At 41.8% G+C, this 21,717-nt stretch overlaps 3 protein-coding genes and 5 non-coding genes across 11 annotated transcripts; 7 read left to right on the top strand and 1 right to left on the bottom strand.

Moving 5' to 3' along the window:
• Positions 1-346: 346 nt before the first annotated feature.
• Positions 347-12,129, bottom strand: ZWILCH (zwilch kinetochore protein). 3 transcript variants are annotated; one of them, XM_037395223.1, is made up of 18 exons: positions 11,994-12,129; positions 11,518-11,569; positions 10,228-10,323; positions 10,001-10,119; positions 9,135-9,331; positions 8,563-8,642; positions 8,100-8,255; positions 7,787-7,858; positions 7,350-7,443; positions 6,431-6,486; positions 5,148-5,250; positions 3,990-4,069; positions 3,617-3,773; positions 2,571-2,599; positions 2,037-2,173; positions 1,647-1,742; positions 1,439-1,557; positions 347-747 (listed from the first exon to the last, which is right to left on the bottom strand). In XM_037395223.1, exons 3-18 carry the CDS (start codon positions 10,249-10,251, stop codon positions 656-658), a joined length of 1,611 nt encoding a protein of 536 aa, XP_037251120.1. In that variant the 5' UTR covers positions 10,252-10,323; positions 11,518-11,569; positions 11,994-12,129; the 3' UTR covers positions 347-655. The 3 variants fall into 3 exon arrangements, with proteins under 3 accessions (XP_037251120.1, XP_037251118.1, XP_037251119.1); XM_037395221.1 differs by lacking the exon at positions 11,994-12,129 and adding an exon at positions 11,773-11,930; XM_037395222.1 differs by lacking the exons at positions 11,518-11,569; positions 11,994-12,129 and having other exon boundaries at positions 10,220-10,311.
• On the top strand, positions 12,095-18,083 carry RPL4 (ribosomal protein L4). The gene is made up of 10 exons (XM_037395227.1): positions 12,095-12,319; positions 13,767-13,938; positions 14,798-14,904; positions 15,344-15,482; positions 16,024-16,148; positions 16,542-16,671; positions 17,098-17,254; positions 17,418-17,501; positions 17,730-17,850; positions 17,943-18,083. The coding sequence occupies exons 1-10, from the start codon at positions 12,317-12,319 to the stop codon at positions 18,081-18,083; spliced, it is 1,179 nt and encodes a 392-aa protein (XP_037251124.1). The 5' UTR covers positions 12,095-12,316.
• On the top strand, positions 13,595-13,695 carry LOC119151892. Its single transcript, XR_005105595.1, has one exon. It is a non-coding gene; the product is annotated as a small nucleolar RNA SNORD16 (small nucleolar RNA).
• On the top strand, positions 14,646-14,717 carry LOC119151903. The gene has a single exon (XR_005105606.1). It is a non-coding gene; the product is annotated as a small nucleolar RNA SNORD18 (small nucleolar RNA).
• Positions 15,179-15,278, top strand: LOC119151891. Its single transcript, XR_005105594.1, has one exon. It is a non-coding gene; the product is annotated as a small nucleolar RNA SNORD16 (small nucleolar RNA).
• Positions 16,404-16,471, top strand: LOC119151904. Its single transcript, XR_005105607.1, has one exon. It is a non-coding gene; the product is annotated as a small nucleolar RNA SNORD18 (small nucleolar RNA).
• Positions 16,717-16,787, top strand: LOC119151902. The gene has a single exon (XR_005105605.1). It is a non-coding gene; the product is annotated as a small nucleolar RNA SNORD18 (small nucleolar RNA).
• Positions 18,084-18,363: 280 nt separating the features above from the next.
• SNAPC5 (small nuclear RNA activating complex polypeptide 5) lies at positions 18,364-20,947 on the top strand. 2 transcript variants are annotated; one of them, XM_037395229.1, is made up of 3 exons: positions 18,364-18,528; positions 19,141-19,227; positions 19,471-19,795. In XM_037395229.1, the coding sequence occupies exons 1-3, from the start codon at positions 18,439-18,441 to the stop codon at positions 19,588-19,590; spliced, it is 297 nt and encodes a 98-aa protein (XP_037251126.1). In that variant the 5' UTR covers positions 18,364-18,438; the 3' UTR covers positions 19,591-19,795. The 2 variants fall into 2 exon arrangements, with proteins under 2 accessions (XP_037251126.1, XP_037251127.1); XM_037395230.1 differs by lacking the exon at positions 19,471-19,795 and adding an exon at positions 19,802-20,947 and having other exon boundaries at positions 18,391-18,528.
• The last annotated feature ends 770 nt before the right edge of the window (positions 20,948-21,717 follow it).

Below are 21,717 nucleotides of genomic sequence, written 5' to 3' on the forward strand. Positions count from 1 at the left end.
TTAAAATGATTATGCCCGGCCACTTATACTGACTTTTTTTTCCCAAAAAATGATGCAAAAGTATACAAAGACAACATTTCTAAAATAATTACTTTGCATGAAGGAAAAAAATTAATTTGAAGAGGAAAGAGAAGTATATCCAAGAATACTCCAAAATATAAATACAAGGACAAAGAAAATCAAACTGTAAGAAGTTCAAAATGCCCTGCACGAACACTTCCCAAATATATCTGGATGATGAAATGTCACTTGACACCAGGAAAACATGACAATATTGCTTGTTTTGTTAAGATAATTCACACTTTGAACAGTGTCTGATTGCATTCTTAATGAATAAAAATAAAACTTTAAACCCCAAAGTGCAGAACTTTATTGAATGATTGTAAATATATGAACAAAAATATCTACTGTATTTTCAGGATAATTATACTGTACAGTCATAATTGCACAACCTTTATAAACAAACTAGGTGCGTACGGATGAACTATGGCTATTTATGTTACACTTCAAGCATACTAAAGCAAGTAACTCTTTTTAAAAGATACATTGCTCTTCCAGTCACAGGGTGTTCCTAAATATACTGTTGGGACACAGACAATACTGAACCTTCCCCTTTACTGTACCTTTCAAGTGCCTGCCTGCAGAGTAACATGCATTATGTGAAATGCACCTGACTGCACTTAGCCATTGTAATAAAATACATTTTTTCTTCACTGCTTTCTTTAACCGTGGAATCAGAAAAGAGACCTGCATAAACAAAAGGAAAAGATATGATGAGCCACTCTTCTTAGAAAGAGAAATTGCAGTGATTAGTTCACACAGCAGCTTCAAGAACTGGTTTCAAAACTTCAGGTTTACTGTAAGTAGCACTTCATTAAAAAAAACTAAGAATGACAGGAAAGCTTTACTAAAGCATTACCCTGTATCAAACCTCACCGCAAAAAGGCAAATTATTTCTATACCAGTCTGTATGTTTAATTCTTCCCCCTTCTCATGCTTTTTCACTTGTTCTACATTTGATTGCAGCAAGGCATGTCTTCTCTCTTTAGCACCTGCTTGCTTCTCTGACTAGAGACCAGCATTCAAAACCAGGTAAATTTCTCTTCAAACCCATTCTCAGATACACTGGCAAAGATTTTAGAAATAAGTTCTAAGTCAGCATAATGAATGCTTAATCATATTGTATTTGGAACTATTCCAACATTTTAACGTTAAAAACAACTCAGCAAAGGTGAGAGGGCAGAAAGTCACCACTTTCTGAAATTTTTTTAGTCTCTAAATACCACCTCACCCTTTTGTTAAAAGGCAAAACATCATTTCTCTTTTGCTGAAAAGTGTAAGTACGAAAACATTTAGACCCACCAAAACCCAGTATAAAAAATGAATTTATTTGAAGCATGTACTTTCACTATTTCATTTCACTACAAATATTCCTCACCTGTATTGTTTGATAGCTTATGTTCAGCTGGAGGATTAGTACTAACTTGCCATGTTGTTCTAACCTTCTGCAGTCCATGCCCACTACTTATGTCCACCTTCCATACTTCTGGTTGATCACTGAGAGAATAATCAAAAAATGTCAAAACTCAGTCATGTATTCTGTCACATCTGAATTTTAATGCTACAAACATTGAAGTTTCTCTTACTTGCGATAGAATTTCTTGACAAGAGCTGGTCTGATCGGCAGTTGAAATACATGTTTCTCATTCAGAGGGTTTTCCTTATAATACTTTATGCAAATTCTAGAACAGATATCAACTAGTTACTTTCGTTGGAGAAAAATCTGTGCAACATTGCATAAACCTTGTGCAAAATTAGCTATACTCTCTGATTTCAGGATTTCCTTTGGTTTACAGATTTTAGTCACAGAGCAAAATTTAGCAGGAAGATATAATTGCTGCTTCTCCAGTCTCATTATCATCAACATTAAGCAGGGCTGCTTATTTTTTTTTATAAGAGAGTTTCTTTACAACTGTCAAAAAGAATCTATTTGGTTTTGTCATTTAAAGAGCAAGAAGTAAAAAAGCAATAATTACTGTGTCAAAGGGAAGAGGTTCTCATGTTTAAACTCAAGTAAGACTGTACAGCTGAGCATTACTTCCAGCATATGGTGAAGCTTTTGAACACGATGAACTTGTTCTTGTAGATCTACTGATGTGGAAATGAAGTAATCCTGCAACAGCAAACAGCTTCTGCTCTTAACTGGACACTCAATTTCTACAGACACACAACACATCCTCAGTATACTGAAATAATTTTCCTGTTTCTTTTGAGAAGCTCGAATTTTAAGAATGGCCCAGCAAACTCAGAACAAAGTTCCATGCTATCAAAGTACAGGCAAAGGTTCACTGCCTTGCCTGACAATGACCCATACCAGATACCCAGGAAACAATATACAAATAAGGCAACAACATAATGACATTTCTGCAGTATATTGTTTCATCCTTACGATTTGCAATTCAGTTTCTCAGCTTATAGGAATGATATGACTTGCATCCCACCATCAGCTAGGTGTGCTCTACTTTATACTACTTTCAGAGTTAAAAAAAAATAAAAATAAAGCATCTCACCAAGTAGGTTAATGTTGCAAGTTCCTGGCCTGTAAAATGAACAGGGGCAGGGGGAAAATATTAAAATTTACTATATAGCATCTGATGAAATATAAGCAACTTTCAGGTAATCAAACAGGGAATTCTACCAAAGAAAAGCACAATGTCACTAGGACTGTGATACGATTTATTGACATGATTACTCACTCAAAACAAGAAAACACCTGTAAAGTGGCATGGCTGTATAGGCATTATTTTATTTACCACCAAGGCTGCACAATGAAGAAACCCACCACATACTTGGAGACAACCACCCTCCTTGGGACATAGATTTACAAATAGTGAAAATAAAAAAGCAAATGAAACCAAGAATGAAAACAGGATGAAAAGCAAAAAATAAATGAAGACATGAAGAGACAAGTGATGCAGGTAACAACAATGATAAACCACAAACCCCTTGCACAGATTAAAAAAAATAATAATATGAAAGCTGTAATACTGAAAACAAAGCCATGTTTTCAAGAGAAAACACATGTAATTTACAAAAAGCTTTCCACCCTAGCTTTTGTTTCCAATATTATATATATAAGACTAATTAAAAATATCATTCTAAATACTACAGACTGTACAGACACAGCTATTACAAATAAATACCCTCGCCTCATTTCCTTTTAACCCATGTAGACCATAAAGGAAAAGACAGAAAGAACAAGAGAGTGCTATTTTTTCACCTACAGCAAACAGATAAGGAAACAAAACAATCCACAGTTATATAAATCTGATATTTATTTTATCTGAAGGTCAACTTAAAGGTTTTTTCAAATTGAAAAAGAAATACTGTTATGCAAGCTATAGTTATTTTGAAACAAAGTAATTCAACAAAAGTAGTTTTTTTTTCATTTCAAAACTATATACAACTTAGAAGTATAATTATTAAGGAGGCTGGAAACAGCATTTCAGCAGATGGGAGCAGAAGTGAGATCAAGGTTACCAAAACCTTCATTGTTTCCTGCATGAAATAACATGATTAGAGATTTGAAAGAAAAGGTAACAGCTATCAGGCTTACCGACGAAAAAATTGACATAATCCTTCTTCACCTTATCCAAACCAATCTCCAGGAGCATTTGAACTGGAGTGATGCCATCGAGGGAAATGACCTCCATCTTTCCATGATAAGACTGCTGAATCAATTTACTTAGCAAACTGCTACTCCCTTGATGAATCTAAAAATTAGAAAAGTTTTCTTGTGGTGTTAACTGTGTACAAAACATCATAAACATTGTTTAGAAGTACAACACCACGGAAACCGAGGCAAACTCTGATATGTGAGTTATTTACAAAACAATAAACACAGAAACGAGGAGCAGTTAAGTGACAAGCTATATTCTACTTCAAACAACTCAAAATTTTAACATATATTGTGAAATACAAATACATACCCACGGCTGCATCTCACCATGTTCCAGGGATTTTATGATCAGTGTGAAACAATCTATCAACTCTTGATAGGAACTGACACCTTAAGAAAAAAGATGCAGTATTTTATTTATCAGTCCAGGCTCTCTGTCTAGCTGTTAAGTCAGTAACAATAGGCCAACACATACTTGCAAGAACAAACCCCCTCATTTAAAGAGCGATAGCTGAAATGAGAGATTGCACTGCTTTTTGTTAAGTTTTTCATATCATGATTGTAAAAAGGGTTACTCTAAAGAAACAATGATCAAGAGACCACTGAACTGCACTTGACTGTTGAAGAACAGCACAGGGCAGAAGCAGATTGTCATGTAACACATTTTGGCTACATTCTTTCTATATACATTGAAGCTCGGCACATTTCATAAATTTAACTGAACATCTATCTAGAATATGAACTATTAGTGTCCATTTATCCAACTAACTGCTTCCTAAGCAAGAAAAAAACCTTCAACATTGTGCAGCTAACACTGCCTTTATGCAGGACACACTGCTGCAATCACAGTACATTTTCGCTATCTACAACTAAAAGAAAACCAAAAAACAATTGTAGCTATCTACAGCTAAACACAACAGTGGTCACACTAGTAGAAATGCAAGGGATTTAAAAGTTGCATAACTCCACCCCTCAAACAGAAAGAAGTTGTTCCAAATTCTGGAACAGCTTAACAAAAGTTAATTAGCAATCTGAAAATAAATTCATAAAAATATATTTTACTGAAGGATTGTGAGAGGTATTACAAAAATGATAAAGGTTCTGTCCAGCTTTATCAACTTAAAAATCGTCCTTCAGATCTAGAAACACAAACATTTGATAAAGTTTTCAGTCTTAGAGCAGATGAGTACTACCGACTCTTTATTACCTTTTACAATAAAATGAAATATAGTATCCCCTGCTAGATGCTGGTCTACCTTTATATGTTGTAAGGAAGTATATCATCTTACAATTCTAAAACTAGCTCTTTTAGAAAAAGCCTGTTGATAATTTTCTGAAGAGCTGACCAGTCCTTAAAACTCAGAGAAATTTATATACATTTCACAGAGAAAGCAGTACAGTATAGTAGATACACAGAACAGAAGAATTGAAGTAAAACATATGAGGCAAAACCCCACAATACACTTACTTCTCATTTTGCACCATAATTGTTCAGCAAAATCCAGGTCTTCTCGCTCACTGAAGACTGATTTTATTGAACTGTCCACCGCAGCTGTGTCACATTTGATTTTCTGAAAGTATTCGTCTTAAGTAAAAAAGGATGCCTAAGATTCAAAGACCTTATGAATTCAAATTTTCTCCAGAGATCAAAACCGGGTACATCACTAATTTTTCTCCTTTTCCAGGGAAACTACCACACAGAAACCACTAGCGCACAGTAATTTGGAAGCATATTTTTATTTAAACATGAGACTAATCCTCTTCAGAATGATCACACTGGATCACTGCTAGCTTTGGACCAGGAAGTGAAGCCTGCTATCAGAAAGACTTTCAATCATAGCCAAGTAAAGCTTGACCAGACTGCCTAGCAAAACCCAACTGCTTAGCTCAGGATGGTCCTTTTTGCCTTACAATAGCACGACACACAGTGCCCTGGGACGCCAAAATTCTCAGAACACAAGACTATCTTCCTGTTACCCTGATCCTAAATCCTTCTGGTTTAGCTGATACAGAAATCACTATATTTTTAGCTTATCAACAAAACGCAACTTCCCTCTCAATAGCAAAAAGACTCAAAACCTTTCCTCGTAGACTGAAAGGGAAAAAGAATCTTAATATAGCTGAAGACATTTTTCTAATTTGTATTTGTCCATTGCTTTAGAATATCATATGGCTTTAGACAAATAGAGCACATATCCAATTGATACTATTAAATTGGCCCCAAATCATTAAATTAGGCAAGAAAAGCAAATTAGCGATAGAACGGAATAGTGTAAAGATCAGAACTCCTGAAAGAAACTAGGACATCAGGAGACTGATAGCTTTAGGTGATGACAGACAATGGTGTGTGATTGCAGCTGACATAAACAGTTCAATTTGCAAGCTTTTGGTAGCAAAAAAGCAGGGTAATGAAGCAAATCAAAACAGCTCCACGCCACTAAGTTATATAAAGAATAATAGGCACTGGTAGATCATTCAGATAAAAAAAAAAGGGGGGGGGGGAGGTTTTCTGAAGGTAAAAATTACGTGGACTTTCTATTAGAGAATAGCTACGGAATTCCTAATTTTGCCGTAAGGCCTTCTTCCCTTATTTTGACACAGCAGAAACAGAAAGCAAGAGATCTTTCTTTCTTTACATCTTTGTCTATTTGTATATATACCTAAATAATATACAAGACAGTCAAAATATGAAACAATTACAGTTATAAGGGAAACAAGATAACACAGCAATCAGTAGGAAATTGCATATACCTCCGTTTCATTCTTGTTCCCAGATATACAATATCCATCCAGCTTCTTCTTTAGATCTAGCAGACAACAAAAATAAATTTCATCATTATGAAAAAAAAATACCATCAAACCCATTGTATAAATCCCCAGACACATCATAATTAACAAATACACTGACTGGATGGCTAATAGACAAATTTATCCACTTCAGAATTGGTTTTACTGGGTAAGAATAGAGTCTGAAAAGATAATTTCTTCAATATTTTTTATTATAAGCTATAGATTTTCCCCATATACCTTTACTAAATTCTAAGTATTAACTTGTTACATTCCAGTGTGGAAGCAAAAAGGGGTAGTAAGTGGTCTAGTAAGTGTCTCTGGTTTTCTTCCATATGTATTTGTCAGAGTTTTAGCCTGTTGTATCTTTTGCCGAAATTTCATCCACATACTAAAAAAATTTACAGTTGTATTTGAAAATCTCTTGGTGCATTCCTACATATGATTCTCTTTTTAGACTTGTGTTCTAGTATCTTAATCTTCTGACAATACACATATTGTTCACAACAGTATTCAGAAGGAATCAGTAATTCACTTCATTTTAAGATGTCATCAAAGTATTGTTTTCCACCAGCAAAGGGACACTTAGCACATTTAGAAGCTCATATGTGTGCCAGATAAACTTGAAAGATGCATCCAGAAATCTCTCAATTGCTTTTTAAAGATAATTGTGTCATTTTATAAAGAATTACTACTTTTATAAAAGATATTAGGACAAAGAAAAATGACAGAGATGTACTTACCTATTTAACTACTTTGTGTAGGTAGTTATAGCATAGAAATTAACATGTCTAATTCTAATACTTTAAAAATTGTATGTGGAACTTCTTTTTTTTTATTTCTATGAAATGTGACATCCCCCCAAGTATCAAGCAGCAATTACCAGTCAGAAATTCCTGTACCAGTTTGACAGCTGAATCGGACTGTAAGGGCTGAGGCCACTCAGTCACACCTGTCTTCAAACCCTCGGCCAAAGCCTAAAGGCAGCGTGAAAATCAAAATAACACAAATCAGTTCTTGTTTGAGGTTCCACATGTGTCATACATCAAGATGTAGTTAACTTCTCCAAGGATCATACAACTCTCTCTGTACAGCTAACCATCAATTTAGAAACTTCTTGAATTTCCTGGCTTTGGTGTTCATGAGTTGTCCTCTTGGTCTTCAAGATTCCTAAAATTGAACTCAAAGTTTATTCTAAAATAAAAGCCTAAAGTTATCTTTGAAACATCTGATAAAGTTTTAAATAAAGTAAATTAACACCAAAAAAATATATCACGATTCCATGTAAATCTGAAATTGGAATTTCTCACTTATACTTACAAGAAGAAACTGCAGTTCCTTATATAGCTGATATACAGGACTTCGGGGGTCCCCGGACTCCACTGCAATATTCTGAAAGTTCCAGAAGTTTGTGTCAGTTTCAAACTTTCAAAAGCAAGAGTCCTAAAATCTTCATTAGTAAAACTCTCATTAGCATAATTTATGAATTAGCTTAAGAATACATTGTGTTGCTTAAATAAAGAATAATAAACACAAATATCAGGAGTCAAACTTACTTTCTATCCTTTACACTACTCATGATGTAAGCCATGGAAAGAGTTTGGGTTTGTTTGCTTTTTCCTTCTTGACTTACCAGTGTGGCAGCTGAAATTAGCGGGGGTGTCTGCAGAATCTTATCTATAGGATTCCAGGTAATATCAACATATATATTCCTTTCATATCGTACAATTGTGTCCCCTACTGCAGCAGCTCTACTAAGTTCATACTGAACAAAACCTTTTGTCATCACCTAAAATGAACAGATTAAATAAATTTAAAAAAAACCAGCAAAAAATGCCCAAGCCAGCACAACATCATTTTGTACGCATGCAAAATAATTTTAAAAGCATTTCAAGCACACACACAAAAAGGGCTAGTATCCGACAAACGCATTACAACATAGGGAGTTCAAAAGATACTTCAAACTATTATACTATAGAATCATATGAAAGTGAGCTTCTAAATAGATCTATAAAGCTTCCCAAAACCAGTATCATACACCCAAACCCAGAGTTTTGAAACTTAGATTGGAGTCATGACAGACTGTAAAAACCTACATTAGATGTGTGATGGGTCATTTTATGTGCCATTTTGAGCTCTTCCAGGTTTGCAAAATTGGTTTTATTAGCTGTAGGACCTAGGAAAGGAAAAAAGTAAGAATCAAAAGAACATTTGACAGAATTCAAGTTTGGTGCTTAAAATTAATTCTCAAATACTCCTTTCAGGCAAGTACAACTTGTGTTGCTTTTTAGAAGGCAGGCATTCTTCTTGCGTTTGTCCTATTGTTAGTAAGAGCTGGTGTTAACATATAAATGTTCTATAAGAGTCTGCTTGTGTAAGAAGTTGAATGGCAGCAGTTTAAGTCTGCTAAGTTACTGCACCTGAGTGAAGGTATCCTGCAGTTACTATTGCATTATGTTAAAAAGTTATCTCCACCACACACCATGGGTTAAAAACATCTTTTCTTTTCTCTATCTTTCTTTCCTACCTCCCTGTTTTTTTTAAAAAAGGACGATAGAGTAGTACCAAGCCAACATCACACAAAGAACAAACATAGCAGCACTACATCAACATTCCTACATTTTTAATCCTTCCTTATGTAATTGTATGTGTAACATTATAAACTTACTATCACATGTAACCATATACAGATTGATCCCTGTGATTTTGTTTCCAGCTTTCAGAGGTTCAGCTCCAAGCCAACAAGTATGTTCAGGATCAGAACCATCACACCTTATCCAGAGGGGAGGGAGCACAACCAGTTCACCTATCTGCAAGTGCGTCATATTTGGATTTTGTGCCATTGTATATAATGAAATCAACTGCCTAGAAATATGAACAGAAAAAAAATATATAAAGATGCCAGAAAGTATAGCTAAATCTATTCCTTACGTAAGACTCCTATCTACTATGCTTCATTAGCGGACATCAAATCATTTCACAAAAAGAATGCAGTATTATAATCCTCTGAAGTCACAAAGGAGGAAAAAAAATATCATAACTGAGAATATATTTAATATAATATTTTAATTTACACTGAAGATTCTGAAGTTATAATTTAATCTTACATTTTAAGCATGTTAAAAGGATAAGGTACTTAAGCAAACTAGTCACCATGTTTTGGTACCATGCCTTGATATTTTATTAAGAGCCAAAGATCCCAATCAGCTTTATTTATTTATTTTTTTAACAGAAGCTTTACAAAAACAAGCACTGAAGTCTTAGTAAGCTTTCTTTGCTCGCCTACAGACAGTCCCATTAACCTAATGGGACAGCTCACAAGCACTTTTCCAGTACCTTGACTTTAGCTACTTTGTTAGGAATACTTTTAGCCAGGGGAGACCATTTTGAGGATGAAAAGTATCTACTCCCTAAAATAATTAGTAATTTAATTTGGGGGGTCTAGAAATAATACAGATTCTCAATATTAGCAAGAGAAACAAAAGTTGCAGAAGAAAACTACATCAAAAGGGGAGGAAGACCTTTGACACTTACTTTGCTCTGCTGACAGAAAGAGCCACTGGCCCAGAACTCTCCTTTGGTGAAAGCTCAGAAGCATAAATAGCATCATCAGTTTTTGATTTTTCCATTGGGTCACCTTCTTCATTGTGTCTCTAAGCAAAATGCATAGGTAAGTCAAAAAGTGCAAGGTATGTGAAAATATTTGATGGGAATTCAAAAGTCTAGATTACATGAAAAAAATCAACAACATACACACTTACTGCTTTCTGCAAAATATATATCATACTTTTTCCATTCCAAAATCCTCTGATGGGACTTTTGTGACTACCACCAATCAAACAGATCTCTACATCAGTCTGGAAAAAAAACCCAAAAGCAAAAACTTTTTAATACACTACATACAAATGCTCCATTTCAGCATTTTTTTTACACCAGAAATTGCAAAATTAATAACTAATTCCACAAACCATTTCCCAACCCTACTGTAACCACTCGTAACTCATAAGGCTTTCCTACTTCAGGAGAACACAGTTGCTGCATGCCAGAGGTGGAATCAAATCAACTGAAAATGCAACAGCTTTCAACTAACCAACACAAAAAAATTAATCTTTAACAGTTTGATTCTTTGAGAAACTGAGGTTTGGTTTGACGCACAAAACTTCAGATAATCCGAGACGTAAGGGATCATTGCTGTCAAGTAGCGACTGCAGTCAACAGATATCCTTGAGATGGAGATTGCTCGTTTAAAGTAACATTAAGTATCAATTGATCATTTCTCTGAATGTCTCATGAGAGCTCTAAGCACTGTTTGGAGACATTAAATAAATCAAGCCTGTTCGCGAGAACGAAGGGATATCAGTCTTAGGTTTTTCCATGCACACAGAGAAGTATTGCTTGATCCCTCACATCTAGTCTGTTTTTCACATTACTGTATATTTAAACAATCACTTGATTTTATTTCCAAGCTATTATCAAACCTACACAAATCCCAAGATTAACACAACTAAATAGCATTAGAGATTTTCCCGCCATTCCCATGTTCCAAAAGCCACTTGAAGCAACCGCTGTTCTCATACAGTTATCTTACCCCTCATAAAAGTACTTAGATAAAAAGCGTGCCACCAGAGCTGCAAGTGAAGCACAAAGCTCCCCCCCCCTCCCCCCCCGAGTGCAGGCCACAGCCGCGCAGGGGCTGCAGCAGCTCGTTCCGCTCCCACCAGCAGCCGCCCGCCGCAGCCCCACACTCGCTGGTGTACCTGATCATCACAACAGTTACAAACAAGATAACTGTTAACAGGTGCCAAAAATATCAGGTGGAAGGCGGGAATGAGCAGGGAGGTGCAGGCTGGTGCCGGCCCCGGGAGGGCGGCACTCTGGCACCGGGTCTCCTTCCCCCTCCTGAGGCAGAGGCAGACCCAAGGAGGTGTTGCTGAGGTAAATATTCTTTTTTATGCGATATCCCCACACATAATTCAGCTGTCGGTCAATGGCTGCGCATTTTAAACACACACACACAGGTTACGTGACTGTATTTTCACAGATATACTTACCTCGAAGAGATACGGATGTTCAGGGGTGCTTCTCCCCGCTTCTTCATATATTCTAAAAGAAAATAAAACGTTAACGTACGTAATATCTTTTCCTCTGCATTCCTCATTAAGCACTAAGCTTAATTGCGTAAACTACACCACCGCAGATCCAGAATCTGTGCCTCGGCAGCTTCCCCACACGCCGGGGCGCCGCTGCCCCAAGCCAGCCCCCTCAGCGTCACGGCAGCCGCCACCCCGCGGCGGGCCCGGACCCACCGGCGCAGCTGCCCGTACAGCGCGGCAGCCGCCCGCCACCGCGCCGCCGCCATCGCCGCCCGCCGCAACTGAACTGCGCGCCTCGCCCGCCCCCCGCCCCTACATCCGGGGCGGGTGCCCGACGGAGACAAAATAATTATTCTTTACTCTCCTAGGAGAAATTTTTATTTGTATTTATTCTCTCCGCACGCCTCCTCGTGGAGGAAAAAGAAAAAAATTACCTCAAAAATGTTATAATTTCTGTGAGACTGAGTGACTCGTCACGTTGAATCCCTCCGCCAGAAAGGAGTTCCCCGGTTTGGGAGGCGACTGAGAGCGACAGAGGGGCCGGGAGGGAGAGAGTTGGGCACCGCGCGGCGCGGCGCAGCCGGAAAGGCTCGGCCTAAGGCCGGGGTCCGGAGCCGACCGGCCAGCGCGGCAGAAGGCGGCGGGCAGGGTGCGGAAGGACATCGCTCATCTGAGGCGAGAGGAACGAGTCCTTCCTTTTCCGGTCGGGGCTGCGGCGGGGACGGGCGGCAGCACGAGAGGCTCTGCCGCCGCCACCATGGTGAGGCGCGGGCCGCGGGAGCGCGGCGGGCCGGGGGGGGCTGGGGCCGGGGCCGGGCCGGGTAGCGGGTCGGGGCTGGTGGGAGGCAGGCCGTGCCGGCGGGCAGAGCCGTGCCGCGGGCAGCCCGAGGGCTGGGGGCGTGGGGCGGCCGGGCGGCCGCCATTTTGGAGCCGTCAGCGCTGGGCCTGCCGCGTGGAGCGGTGTGGGGAGGCCGGGCCGGCCGGCGGGCTGGAGAGGGGCCGGGGCGGGCCGCGGCGGGGGTCGCGGCCGAGAGCTCGGCTCGGGACGTTAGAAGTCACGCTGTCCTCGGGCAGCGTGGGACGTGGGGCCCGCGTCACCTCCTGGCAGGGCTTTCTTATTTTGCTCACGTGTTTCTCTAAAGCAAACCCAAACGGATGCTTTGCACCCATGTAGAGTGAAAAAGAGTGATTTCTGTAAAACCCCTTTTGTTTATTTTAACCTTTTTTTGTTGTTCCGAAACAGGCTTTTTAGAGGCCTTGGTCTGGAACCAGGTCGCAAATGAACAACGTATCTTACCAGTACAACTGAGGTTTTGATATGGTTCCTTCACCCTGATCAAGTTTTTTTCTTGCGTTGGGGTCTCCACACTAACTGCAGCAGTCGGTGCCTTGCTAGTAACCAGTATTGGATACACAGATAGTACTTTGCTGTTAGGTGGTTAGTTCTGAGTCATGTAATATTTTTAATACCTCTAAAATGAATTGTGGATGGGAAGGGGAAGGAAGATGCTTTGCCTGTGCTATTGCCACGAGTTATTAATTAATAACAAATACAGTATAATGCTAAAAGATTATTTTTTTAAAGGGTGTTGGTCGTACCAGCAGGCGATTATTGGACATCTCTTCAGCTTTTGGAAGGGAAGCTGGTACTGCTAGCAGTTAAATTTTTCATCTCAAATTTTGAGGCATCAGGGATTGTTCAGAGTGCCCAGGCTTTACAATCTTACAAACTTCAGTCTGATGCTAAGTTTGGTTGCTTGTAGTCTATATTGGAGAAGTCGCTGCACCGTTTCAAATGTTAAACACAATCTAAATAACAAGCTTTTGGTGAACTGGATAAACACAGGTGGATTTTATATAGGCTCTTTTAAATGGTAGAAGGGAAGTAATTTAGAAGGTGTTTCTAAAGAGCCCAGAGTTTCACTTCTAGGTTAGTTTTGCTCAAATGACTTGGAAATCGATTGAATTTCAAACCTCAGGTACAGTTTTCTGAATGTGGATTGTGCTGTGGAGTACGATTTTAAGTGAAAATTATTGCTATGATGATGTAATTTGCGTCTTATCCAGTGTTCAGTGACAGTTGCCTGCTGTCAGCATGCTGGCACTGTTGAACTGAAGACCCCTTCATTCTGAGCAATATTTGATGAAACTGAGTGCTAACAATTGACCTTACTTGTGCTTCAGAGCTGGGTTTTTTTCTTTTTCAGGCTTGCGCTCGACCGTTGATATCAGTCTACTCTGAGAAGGGGGAAGCATCAGGCAAAAATGTCACCTTGCCTGCTGTGTTCAAGGCTCCCATTCGCCCCGATGTTGTGAACTTCGTTCACACCAATTTGCGCAAGAACAACCGGCAGCCCTATGCTGTCAGTGAACTTGCAGGTATGGCTAGACCACAAAATGGAGAGAAAAGCTTGTGTTAACCTTTGACTTTAATGTAGGTGAGCTAAAATTGAAACTAATTTAGAACTGAAATAAGAGAAGCTCTGTTCAGTGGGGTTCTGTATAGAAGGAGAGGCAACTCTTCTGGTTATTCAATCTCATTTAAAATTGTATGAAATTTTTGTAATATTCTGGGGAACAGCATGGTGATGTAAGTTCTTGATGCATCTGGGCTTTTATCTGAAATGTTGTTACCAGGAGTGCTGTGGTGCCTAGCTCCTTGAGTGGAATCTACATTCTTTGCAAGAAAAACAGAAAATGTCTGAAAGGATTGATCAGGCGCAAAACTGTGATGAAAAATAGTGCTTTATAATCCCTGCTCCGGGTTGACCACATGGCACTTCGCTGAGGCATTTGCCAAGAAGAAACCTGTGCAAATGGGCGTAAATAAAAAGAGTTGCTTCAAAAGCTTGCAGGTGCAGAGAGCTTCTGCTTCCCAATAAATTTGTGCTAGGAACATGCATTATCAAGTTTGTTTCTGATGGTGTTTCACGTAAACGTTTTAGCTTACTAGGAACAGCAGTGCCACTTTGGACCTCCAAATTGAGAATCAAGCTTAGAAGTTCATGTGTTAATGTACTTGATTCTACCAAAACACATCTTTAATGTGGTAAGAGTTAGTTTACCCCTGATCAGGATTAGTTTTGCTGAACTGATGAGATTCCACTTCATTGGTCCGTGTTTTTGAAACACATGATAACAGTGGAAGTTCTGATTGGTGTTCTTGAACTCAGTGTATCTGTGACTTTGGGAAAATTGCAGCGATGTCGCTATGTGAGTTAAAATGTTTCTGTTCCAGGTCATCAGACCAGTGCCGAATCTTGGGGTACTGGGAGAGCTGTTGCTCGTATTCCTCGAGTACGAGGTGGTGGAACTCACCGCTCTGGCCAGGGTGCCTTTGGAAATGTATCCTTTCATAGCTGCTGCTTGCATTGGGTGCACTGAACTCATCAAGCAGAAAAATTATTTTTTAAGTATGTAAATGTGAAATGGAATCTTCTACTTGAGGTAATGGCTACCTGCAGGGATCTAGACCACCAGGCTTGAGAAATTTGTAATGTGATTAGAACCTTCTGAATGCAAATTCAGACTTGCTTTAATGAACAGCAGCTGTCACTGATTTCACACACACACTGCAAGAGCCGTGGATGCCTTGAATCTCATGTGATGCATATTGTCTTGCCATGATGTCGTAATTTGCGTCCTACTCTGTGCTCAGTGACAGTTGCCTGCTGTCAGCATACTGGTACAGATGGTTGACGAACAGTTAATGCTGAGCAAGGACTAAAGAGTCTCACTAGAAAAATAAGCTTCAGAAAGGTTATTCTTAACTGTAGATACATAGATGTGTCGTGGAGGCCGCATGTTTGCCCCAACCAAGACTTGGCGACGCTGGCACCGTAGAGTGAACACGACTCAAAAGCGTTACGCCATCTGTTCTGCTCTGGCAGCCTCTGCTCTTCCGGCACTGGTCATGTCTAAAGGTGAGAATTCTGTCTCTGGAAATGTTTGCTGGTGGTTCTGCGTTGCCTGGGCAGTACCAGTCACTATGTGATTACTCAAAACATTTCTCGTGGATAACTAAATTCTTTTTAGAGGCAGTCTGTTCCTGGGTGGCAGGGTATTACTGTTACATACAGCTCGGGAAGGTAGCGGTTACGCGGTGTGGGAAGTTAGGTGATGCTGGGGCGCTTTTGTGTCTGTTGCTGATGTGAATCTTGTCTGTGCAGTTTATGGAAAGGAATTGAATTTTGAATTGCACGGCAGTTCGGCTTGATTTCTGTTCATGGAAGCCAAAGGTTTGCTTAATATATACTTGGGTACGTAAAGTGCTGTCAGAGGCAGACCCATGAGTCCACTAAAATGTCACTGCTGCGGTGCTACTAGGCCTGAATATTAGATCATTAATTTAATTTCCACCGTTTATTGTTTTGTATCATTTCTGACTATGTAAGACAGTAACCCTGAGAAATGCATACAGCTGAGATCGGTGGGTAACTTAGTGTCTTGTAAAATCCTTGCTAGGCCACCGCATTGAGGAGATTCCAGAACTCCCTCTGGTCGTTGAGGACAAAGTCGAGAGTTACAAGAAAACCAAGGAAGCTGTTCTCCTTCTTAAGAAGCTTAAAGCTTGGAATGACATCAAAAAGGTGAGTTGATGGGGATGTTCTTAAAAGCAAAACCTGGGTGATTCGACTCTGCCTTGTCACAGTAGGAACTCAAAATAGTGTGTGTTTTGATGCTGCCAGTAATGCCTTGGTAACAAAACTAGTAGAAACTGTAAAAAAAAGAAGAGTTTAAGCAAAGTAAATTTCTTACTACACTGCTTTACTCTGTCTGTAATGGTCTTCATTTTGGTGTTAGTGTAACATTAATAGCACGCTTTTTTTTTTTTCTTTAACTGTAAAGAATGATGAACTTCTCACTGGTCCGTGTTTCAGATACGCAGTGATGATTGTGAAGTTCTGACTAAAGCAGTTTTACTGTGTCTTACTGGTGGGATTTGGGCTATTTTGAATATTCACCGTGTCATTTTTATACAGGTTTATGCCTCCCAGCGTATGCGGGCCGGAAAGGGTAAAATGAGGAATCGCCGTCGGATCCAGCGCCGGGGGCCCTGCATCATCTACAACGAGGACAACGGTATCATTAGAGCCTTCCGGAATATCCCAGGTAATTTTAACCTGGGACACACTTGCTTTGGGGTTGGGAGACTGCCTAGAATGATGAGATTCCACTTCACTGGTCCGTGTTTCTGAAACACATGATTTTGTGGAAGTTCTGACTTGCTGAAGTAGCTAATATGTTCTAAGAATGTGTTCTGGTGATATGGAGGGTGTTTATGACAAATGTTACAGCCGTTGCTGACCCAAAACTGCATTTGGAGCAGTTAAAAATGAGGCTGTCAAGTTTGTTGCTGGTAAAAGGCTGATGATTATTTTTAAAACGTAATAATTTTTCATACATAGGTGTAACTAATGTCGAAGCTAAGAAGTACACTTAAACAGACAGGGGCTTTCTCATGTGTTTATTGCTTGGTTTTGCATTCCTTTATTTTAATCCCAAACTAAAGGGATTGGTTTGCCTGTTTTCCTACAGGAATCACTCTTCTCAATGTGAACAAGCTGAACCTGCTGAGACTTGCTCCCGGGGGCCACGTTGGACGTTTCTGCATTTGGACGGAAAGTGCCTTCCGCAAGCTGGATGATCTGTACGGCACCTGGCGCAAAGCCGCTACGCTGAAGAGCGACTATAAGTAAGCTCGGACAGCATGGGCGCGGCGGGGCTGTCACGGGCTCTTCCGTTGGGAGGCAGAATATTAGTGAGATGAATACGAGTACTTCTTCCTGAATGCCAGTTTTCATTGAACAAGCCATATTTTTATCACCCAACTTAACGCTTTGGACGTTGTTTCGCAGCCTGCCGATGCACAAGATGACCAATACAGACATTGGGAGAATCATGAGAAGCCAAGAAATCCAGAAGGCACTGCGTGCTCCAAAGTAAGAATTCTTACTTGAGGAATGTGAAGTGCTGTGCCCCTTTAGTAACTGCCACGCCTGAGGCTTTGTAGTGAGTTTGGCGATCTCTGCGCTGGGACGTTGGGTAGAGCTGGGGTTTCTTTAATTTCTGGGTTTAAATAGTAAGAGATTACGGTGCTCCAGACTTCAGGGAAAATGTAGCAGAATGTGAATTGTGAAATAAGATGGTGACACCTGTTTTCTTCTCAGGAAAAAGATTCGCCGTAGAGTCCTGAAGAAGAACCCACTGAAGAACCTGAGAATCATGATCAAGTTGAACCCATACGCCAAAACAATGCGACGCAACACCATCCTGCGCCATGCGCAGAATGTGAGTGAGCGTGGAAGCCGCTGGCAGCCGAAATAGGGTTTGGTGCTTCAGATTATGTGCTGATGATATTTTTGTCTTCTTTTATTTTTTAGCATAAACTTAAGGAGGAGAAGAAAGCCAAGGCCAAGCTTGCAGCCAAGGCCCCAGCCGAGCCCAGGGCCAAGACCGCAGCCAAGGCAGCCAAGCCTGCCAAGGCAGCCAAGCCGGCGGCCAAGGCCAAGGCTGAAGCGTGAACCCTGCGCGGTGCGCGCCCGTTGGGGCTGGGAGCGCGGTGCCGCGGGTTTGCAGCCAATAAATGCTGTCGGAGCAGGGAACTGCCGTCTTGTGCGTTCTTCCCGGCGCGGCCCTGCGTTTTCGAGCCGGTTTTCAAGTGGAAACCGAAGAGCAGGGCGGGGCCGGGCTGCCCGGGGCGCCGCTGGGGCCGGAGCGGGGCCGTGACGCCAAGCGGCCACGCGGGGGCAGCCGCTGCCCGGACACGTGCAAATGGCGGCGGCGTGACGGCGGGCGGGGGCGGGCGGTCCGCCCTGCCGCAGGGGGCGCTGCCGCCGCCCGGTGCGGTGCCCGCGGCGTGGCGGGGCGCGGCGCAGGATGCTGAGCCGCCTGCAGGAGCTGCGCAAGGAGGAGGAGACGCTGCTGCGGGTGAAGGCGGCGCTGCGCGACCAGCTCACCCGCCTCAAGGTCCGCGGGCACCGGCCGGGCGGGGGCACAACGCGTGGCGGGGGCGGCCGGGCCCGGCGCGGCGGGAGGCGGGGAGGGGGGGGCGCGGGCTGCGGCGGGGACCGCGCCTGCCCTGTTGGCCGGGGCCTAAGGCGCGATGCGGGTACAGCCTCCGCGAGCACCGGCGGCGCGGGGGTCCGCCACCCCTCCAGGCGCTTAGAAACCGCGCGGCTGCGGCGCTTAGCGGCATGGCTTAGTGGCGGGCTTGGCAGAGCCGGGTTAACGGGTGGGCTCCGTGGTCCCAAAGGTCTGTTCCAGCCTCGGTGACTGCGCCCAGCACCGGCGCTGTGAGCCAGCGGCTGCCGCGCTCGGGGGGGGCCGTGCCTGCTGCTGAACCCCCGTGGCTTTTCACCTCGGCAAAATACACGCGAAGCTACACACAACTGGGGTGTCCCGTTAAACGCGGCTGGTGCGGGGTCGTCACCGTCCTGCCGTGTATTGAAGCTGGAAAGTGGTGAAACGCGATTTAAAAGCTTTCTGTTATTAAAAAAAATAGATTTTTTAAATATGTAGTACTTGAAATACAATGTCCAAGAAATAAAAGCAAAGGCTTCTGTGTTCCCTTGTTTGCAGGTGGAAGAGCTGGCGCTGCAGTCCATGATGAGGTCCGGGGAGGAGAGCGTAGCAGCCTCGTCGTCTGCTGCGGAGGAGACACAAACGGTAAGAGCAGCCCTTGCCGGGGGAAGGCGAGGCACTGGCCTGCCCTGCGCCGGGGAGAGCCAGCGCTGTGAGCAGCTGCAGGTGCTGCTGTGGGTGGTTTGCATTTAGAGTTCTTCACACTGACTGTCTTTATGCTGCTTGTGAACTGAAAAGCTCAGCTGCAAAACCTGTCTGGTTTGGTGCTGGTTTATGTTTCAAGGCTTTTGCCTTTTCCCATTCCTGAAAGCAGCCTGTTGTTTCCAGGGAGGTGGAGAAAAGCCTCCTTTCTGCTGGCGTAGCTTCAGTTTGCCGCTCATTAAGTGTTGTGCCGATACTCTTCAAGTGTTTAAACCAACCAATGGTGGAGGCACAGCTTCCATCTGAACTTACAAAATGTATGGCCAGCCTGAACTAGGCGAAGCTCTTCTGTGAACCGGTGCTTGTCAGTGTGATGGGCTCTTGCAGTCAGGCAGCAGTTCTAGCAATGAGGTTCTAAACGACCCTGTGACTGTGCAGTTTTAATAGCAATTGGAGAAGCATTCAGTATCGCTGCTCGTTTTGATAATTTGCAAGATAAACTTTTTTATTGCAACAGACTCTTGGGCAGATGGACAATGAGGCTGCTATCAATCAAACTGAATTACACCTAAGTCTTAAACATCATGAAGAGGAGGAGGAGGAAGAGGAGGAGGAATCAGATTCTTGAGAGAAGGAAAAAGGAGAGAAGGTTTTTAATACAGACTCAGGAATTTCTTCATCAACTGTAAAATCACAAACAGATTTTTGTTTTGTCCGGTGTACGAACAGTGTGATATGCCAGGCTCTTGGAGCCGAGGGAGGTTACTCTTGAACACATGAATGTCACAAGCTTGGCACATCTTGGCTTACATGTTAAAAGAAGGAAAATTTGCTGCACAAATACGTAGCATATAATCTGTTCCACATTTACAATCTAATGTAGCTTACCAAGTCTTTTATATGTGGATGGGAGAAGCTGTTAATCAAGTCTGACTAATTTAACATGTACGCTAAAAGCAATAATTTGTCTGTTCTTATTTGCTGATGCTGACAAATAAAACCAGGCCGTGGAGGCTGGTTTCTTGAATCAATGATTATATTATAACCTCATTTGCCTGAACTGGGAATTTTAAGATACACGGTGAGAAAAGATGTGTCCAGGATTGACTCCAGGCATTCAGCTGCTCTGTTCTCTGTTACGTGGAAGACTGGACTCGTGATGGAGAGGTAGGTGTTCCTACACGGGAGAAGCAGGTCCTGCACCGTCAAGCCAACTGTGATTGCAGTAATGAGGTGGCCTCTCTTCCTACCTACTGGTGCTCTTTACTCTCAGCCTGACTGTAGTAGTGAAGGGTTTTCTACTTTTGCTCTTTCCCTGTAGCAGCCACCTAGCCTTTTACTTGTCCACAAATCGTACAGTTAAGTTCTGTGTTACTTGTAATACAGAACTAATATTTTTAAATCAGTGTTATTTTCTTTTTTCCTCAAAGTAATTTCAGAAATCTACCTTCTGCTTTCAAAGTATCATCAAGGAGGACTAGCGGTAGTTTAGGAACTTAGCTATAAAATGGAAAGTGATGTGAAGTCTCCTCTGTGATTTCTTCAGTGGTTAGGTGATGAGCCAGTGCTCCTCTTACCGACAGAGAATACCTTCTTTCATCGCGCAGAGTACAGACACCATGTGGTGCAGGGGGTTATTTTATCAGTTCTTAAAGACTTTTTTTTTAAAAAAAAAAAAGCACAGAAACCTAAACTGTTAAGCCAATAAAAAGCGAACAATAAAAGTAATATTCTAACTCAGCCACTTTGTCAGCTGCCTTACCAGTATCTAAAGGTGCTGTTGCTGTCTCTGGCATCACTCAGAGAAAATAAAAGCAAACTTCAGAAGAGTGTTAGTATTCCAAGAACAGGAAAGGAATGTTGAAAAGCATCAGGCACGGTGGGTGTGATCAGACTTGGATTCAACTTGCAGTGAGCACCTGCCATTGTCTGAGGAGAGATTGTTTATTTGGCTCGGATTCGGTTTGCAGCGATAGAAACTGAATGTAGCTTGATCCTGTACTAAAGACTAATTGTTCTTTGACAATCCTGCGCGTCTTAAAGGAGCTTAGAGCATGAGTGCAAAAGATGTAGCAAAGCTTTCACAAGACTGACAGGTAGTAAAAAAACCCTCCAAAAGTCCAAGGTGAAAATGTTACAGCTTCAAGCATGAAATAATTCTTTGACAGCATGTGTGCGAAGAGCTGGTTTGAAGGAGCTCAGCAGCCAGGCTCTCCATCCTTCACACGTTTCAGCTCCAAAGGCTAAATTTGACTGTTGAAAAACATTACTTGTCCCTAGCAGGGTCCAGAGTAGTTTTCATGGATATACCTCCTGCTGCCTTCTGTGAATGAGTCTTTTGGATTAAAACAGACCAGTTCTATTGCACATTGGAATAAAGTACTTTTCCTGGTGTCCTACTACGTATAACTGCGTAACAGCGCTTGCAGCGTT

The sequence above is a fragment of the Falco rusticolus genome, chromosome 7 (assembly GCF_015220075.1).
Source record: "Falco rusticolus isolate bFalRus1 chromosome 7, bFalRus1.pri, whole genome shotgun sequence".
Lineage (NCBI taxonomy): Eukaryota > Metazoa > Chordata > Aves > Falconiformes > Falconidae > Falco > Falco rusticolus.

Bases quoted from the DNA above. Each gene is read 5' to 3' on its own strand.
- ZWILCH (XM_037395221.1), bottom strand. From the start codon at position 11,825: ATGGCGGCGGCGCGGTGGCGGGCGGCTGCCGCGCTGTACGGGCAGCTG. The intron at 9,332-10,000 runs GTAAGTGTCAAA...TCATATTTCTAG, and splicing joins CTTTCTGTCAGCAGAGCAAA to GCAGTTGATTTCATTATATA. The intron at 7,859-8,099 runs GTAAGTCAAGAA...TGGAACTTTCAG, and splicing joins TAATTTCAGCTGCCACACTG to AATATTGCAGTGGAGTCCGG.
- SNAPC5 (XM_037395229.1), top strand. From the start codon at position 18,439: ATGCTGAGCCGCCTGCAGGAGCTGCGCAAGGAGGAGGAGACGCTGCTG. The intron at 18,529-19,140 runs GTCCGCGGGCAC...CCTTGTTTGCAG, and splicing joins ACCAGCTCACCCGCCTCAAG to GTGGAAGAGCTGGCGCTGCA. The intron at 19,228-19,470 runs GTAAGAGCAGCC...TGTTGTTTCCAG, and splicing joins CTGCGGAGGAGACACAAACG to GGAGGTGGAGAAAAGCCTCC.
- RPL4 (XM_037395227.1), top strand. The intron at 16,672-17,097 runs GTAATTTTAACC...GTTTTCCTACAG, and splicing joins AGCCTTCCGGAATATCCCAG to GAATCACTCTTCTCAATGTG. The intron at 17,502-17,729 runs GTAAGAATTCTT...TTTTCTTCTCAG, and splicing joins AAGGCACTGCGTGCTCCAAA to GAAAAAGATTCGCCGTAGAG.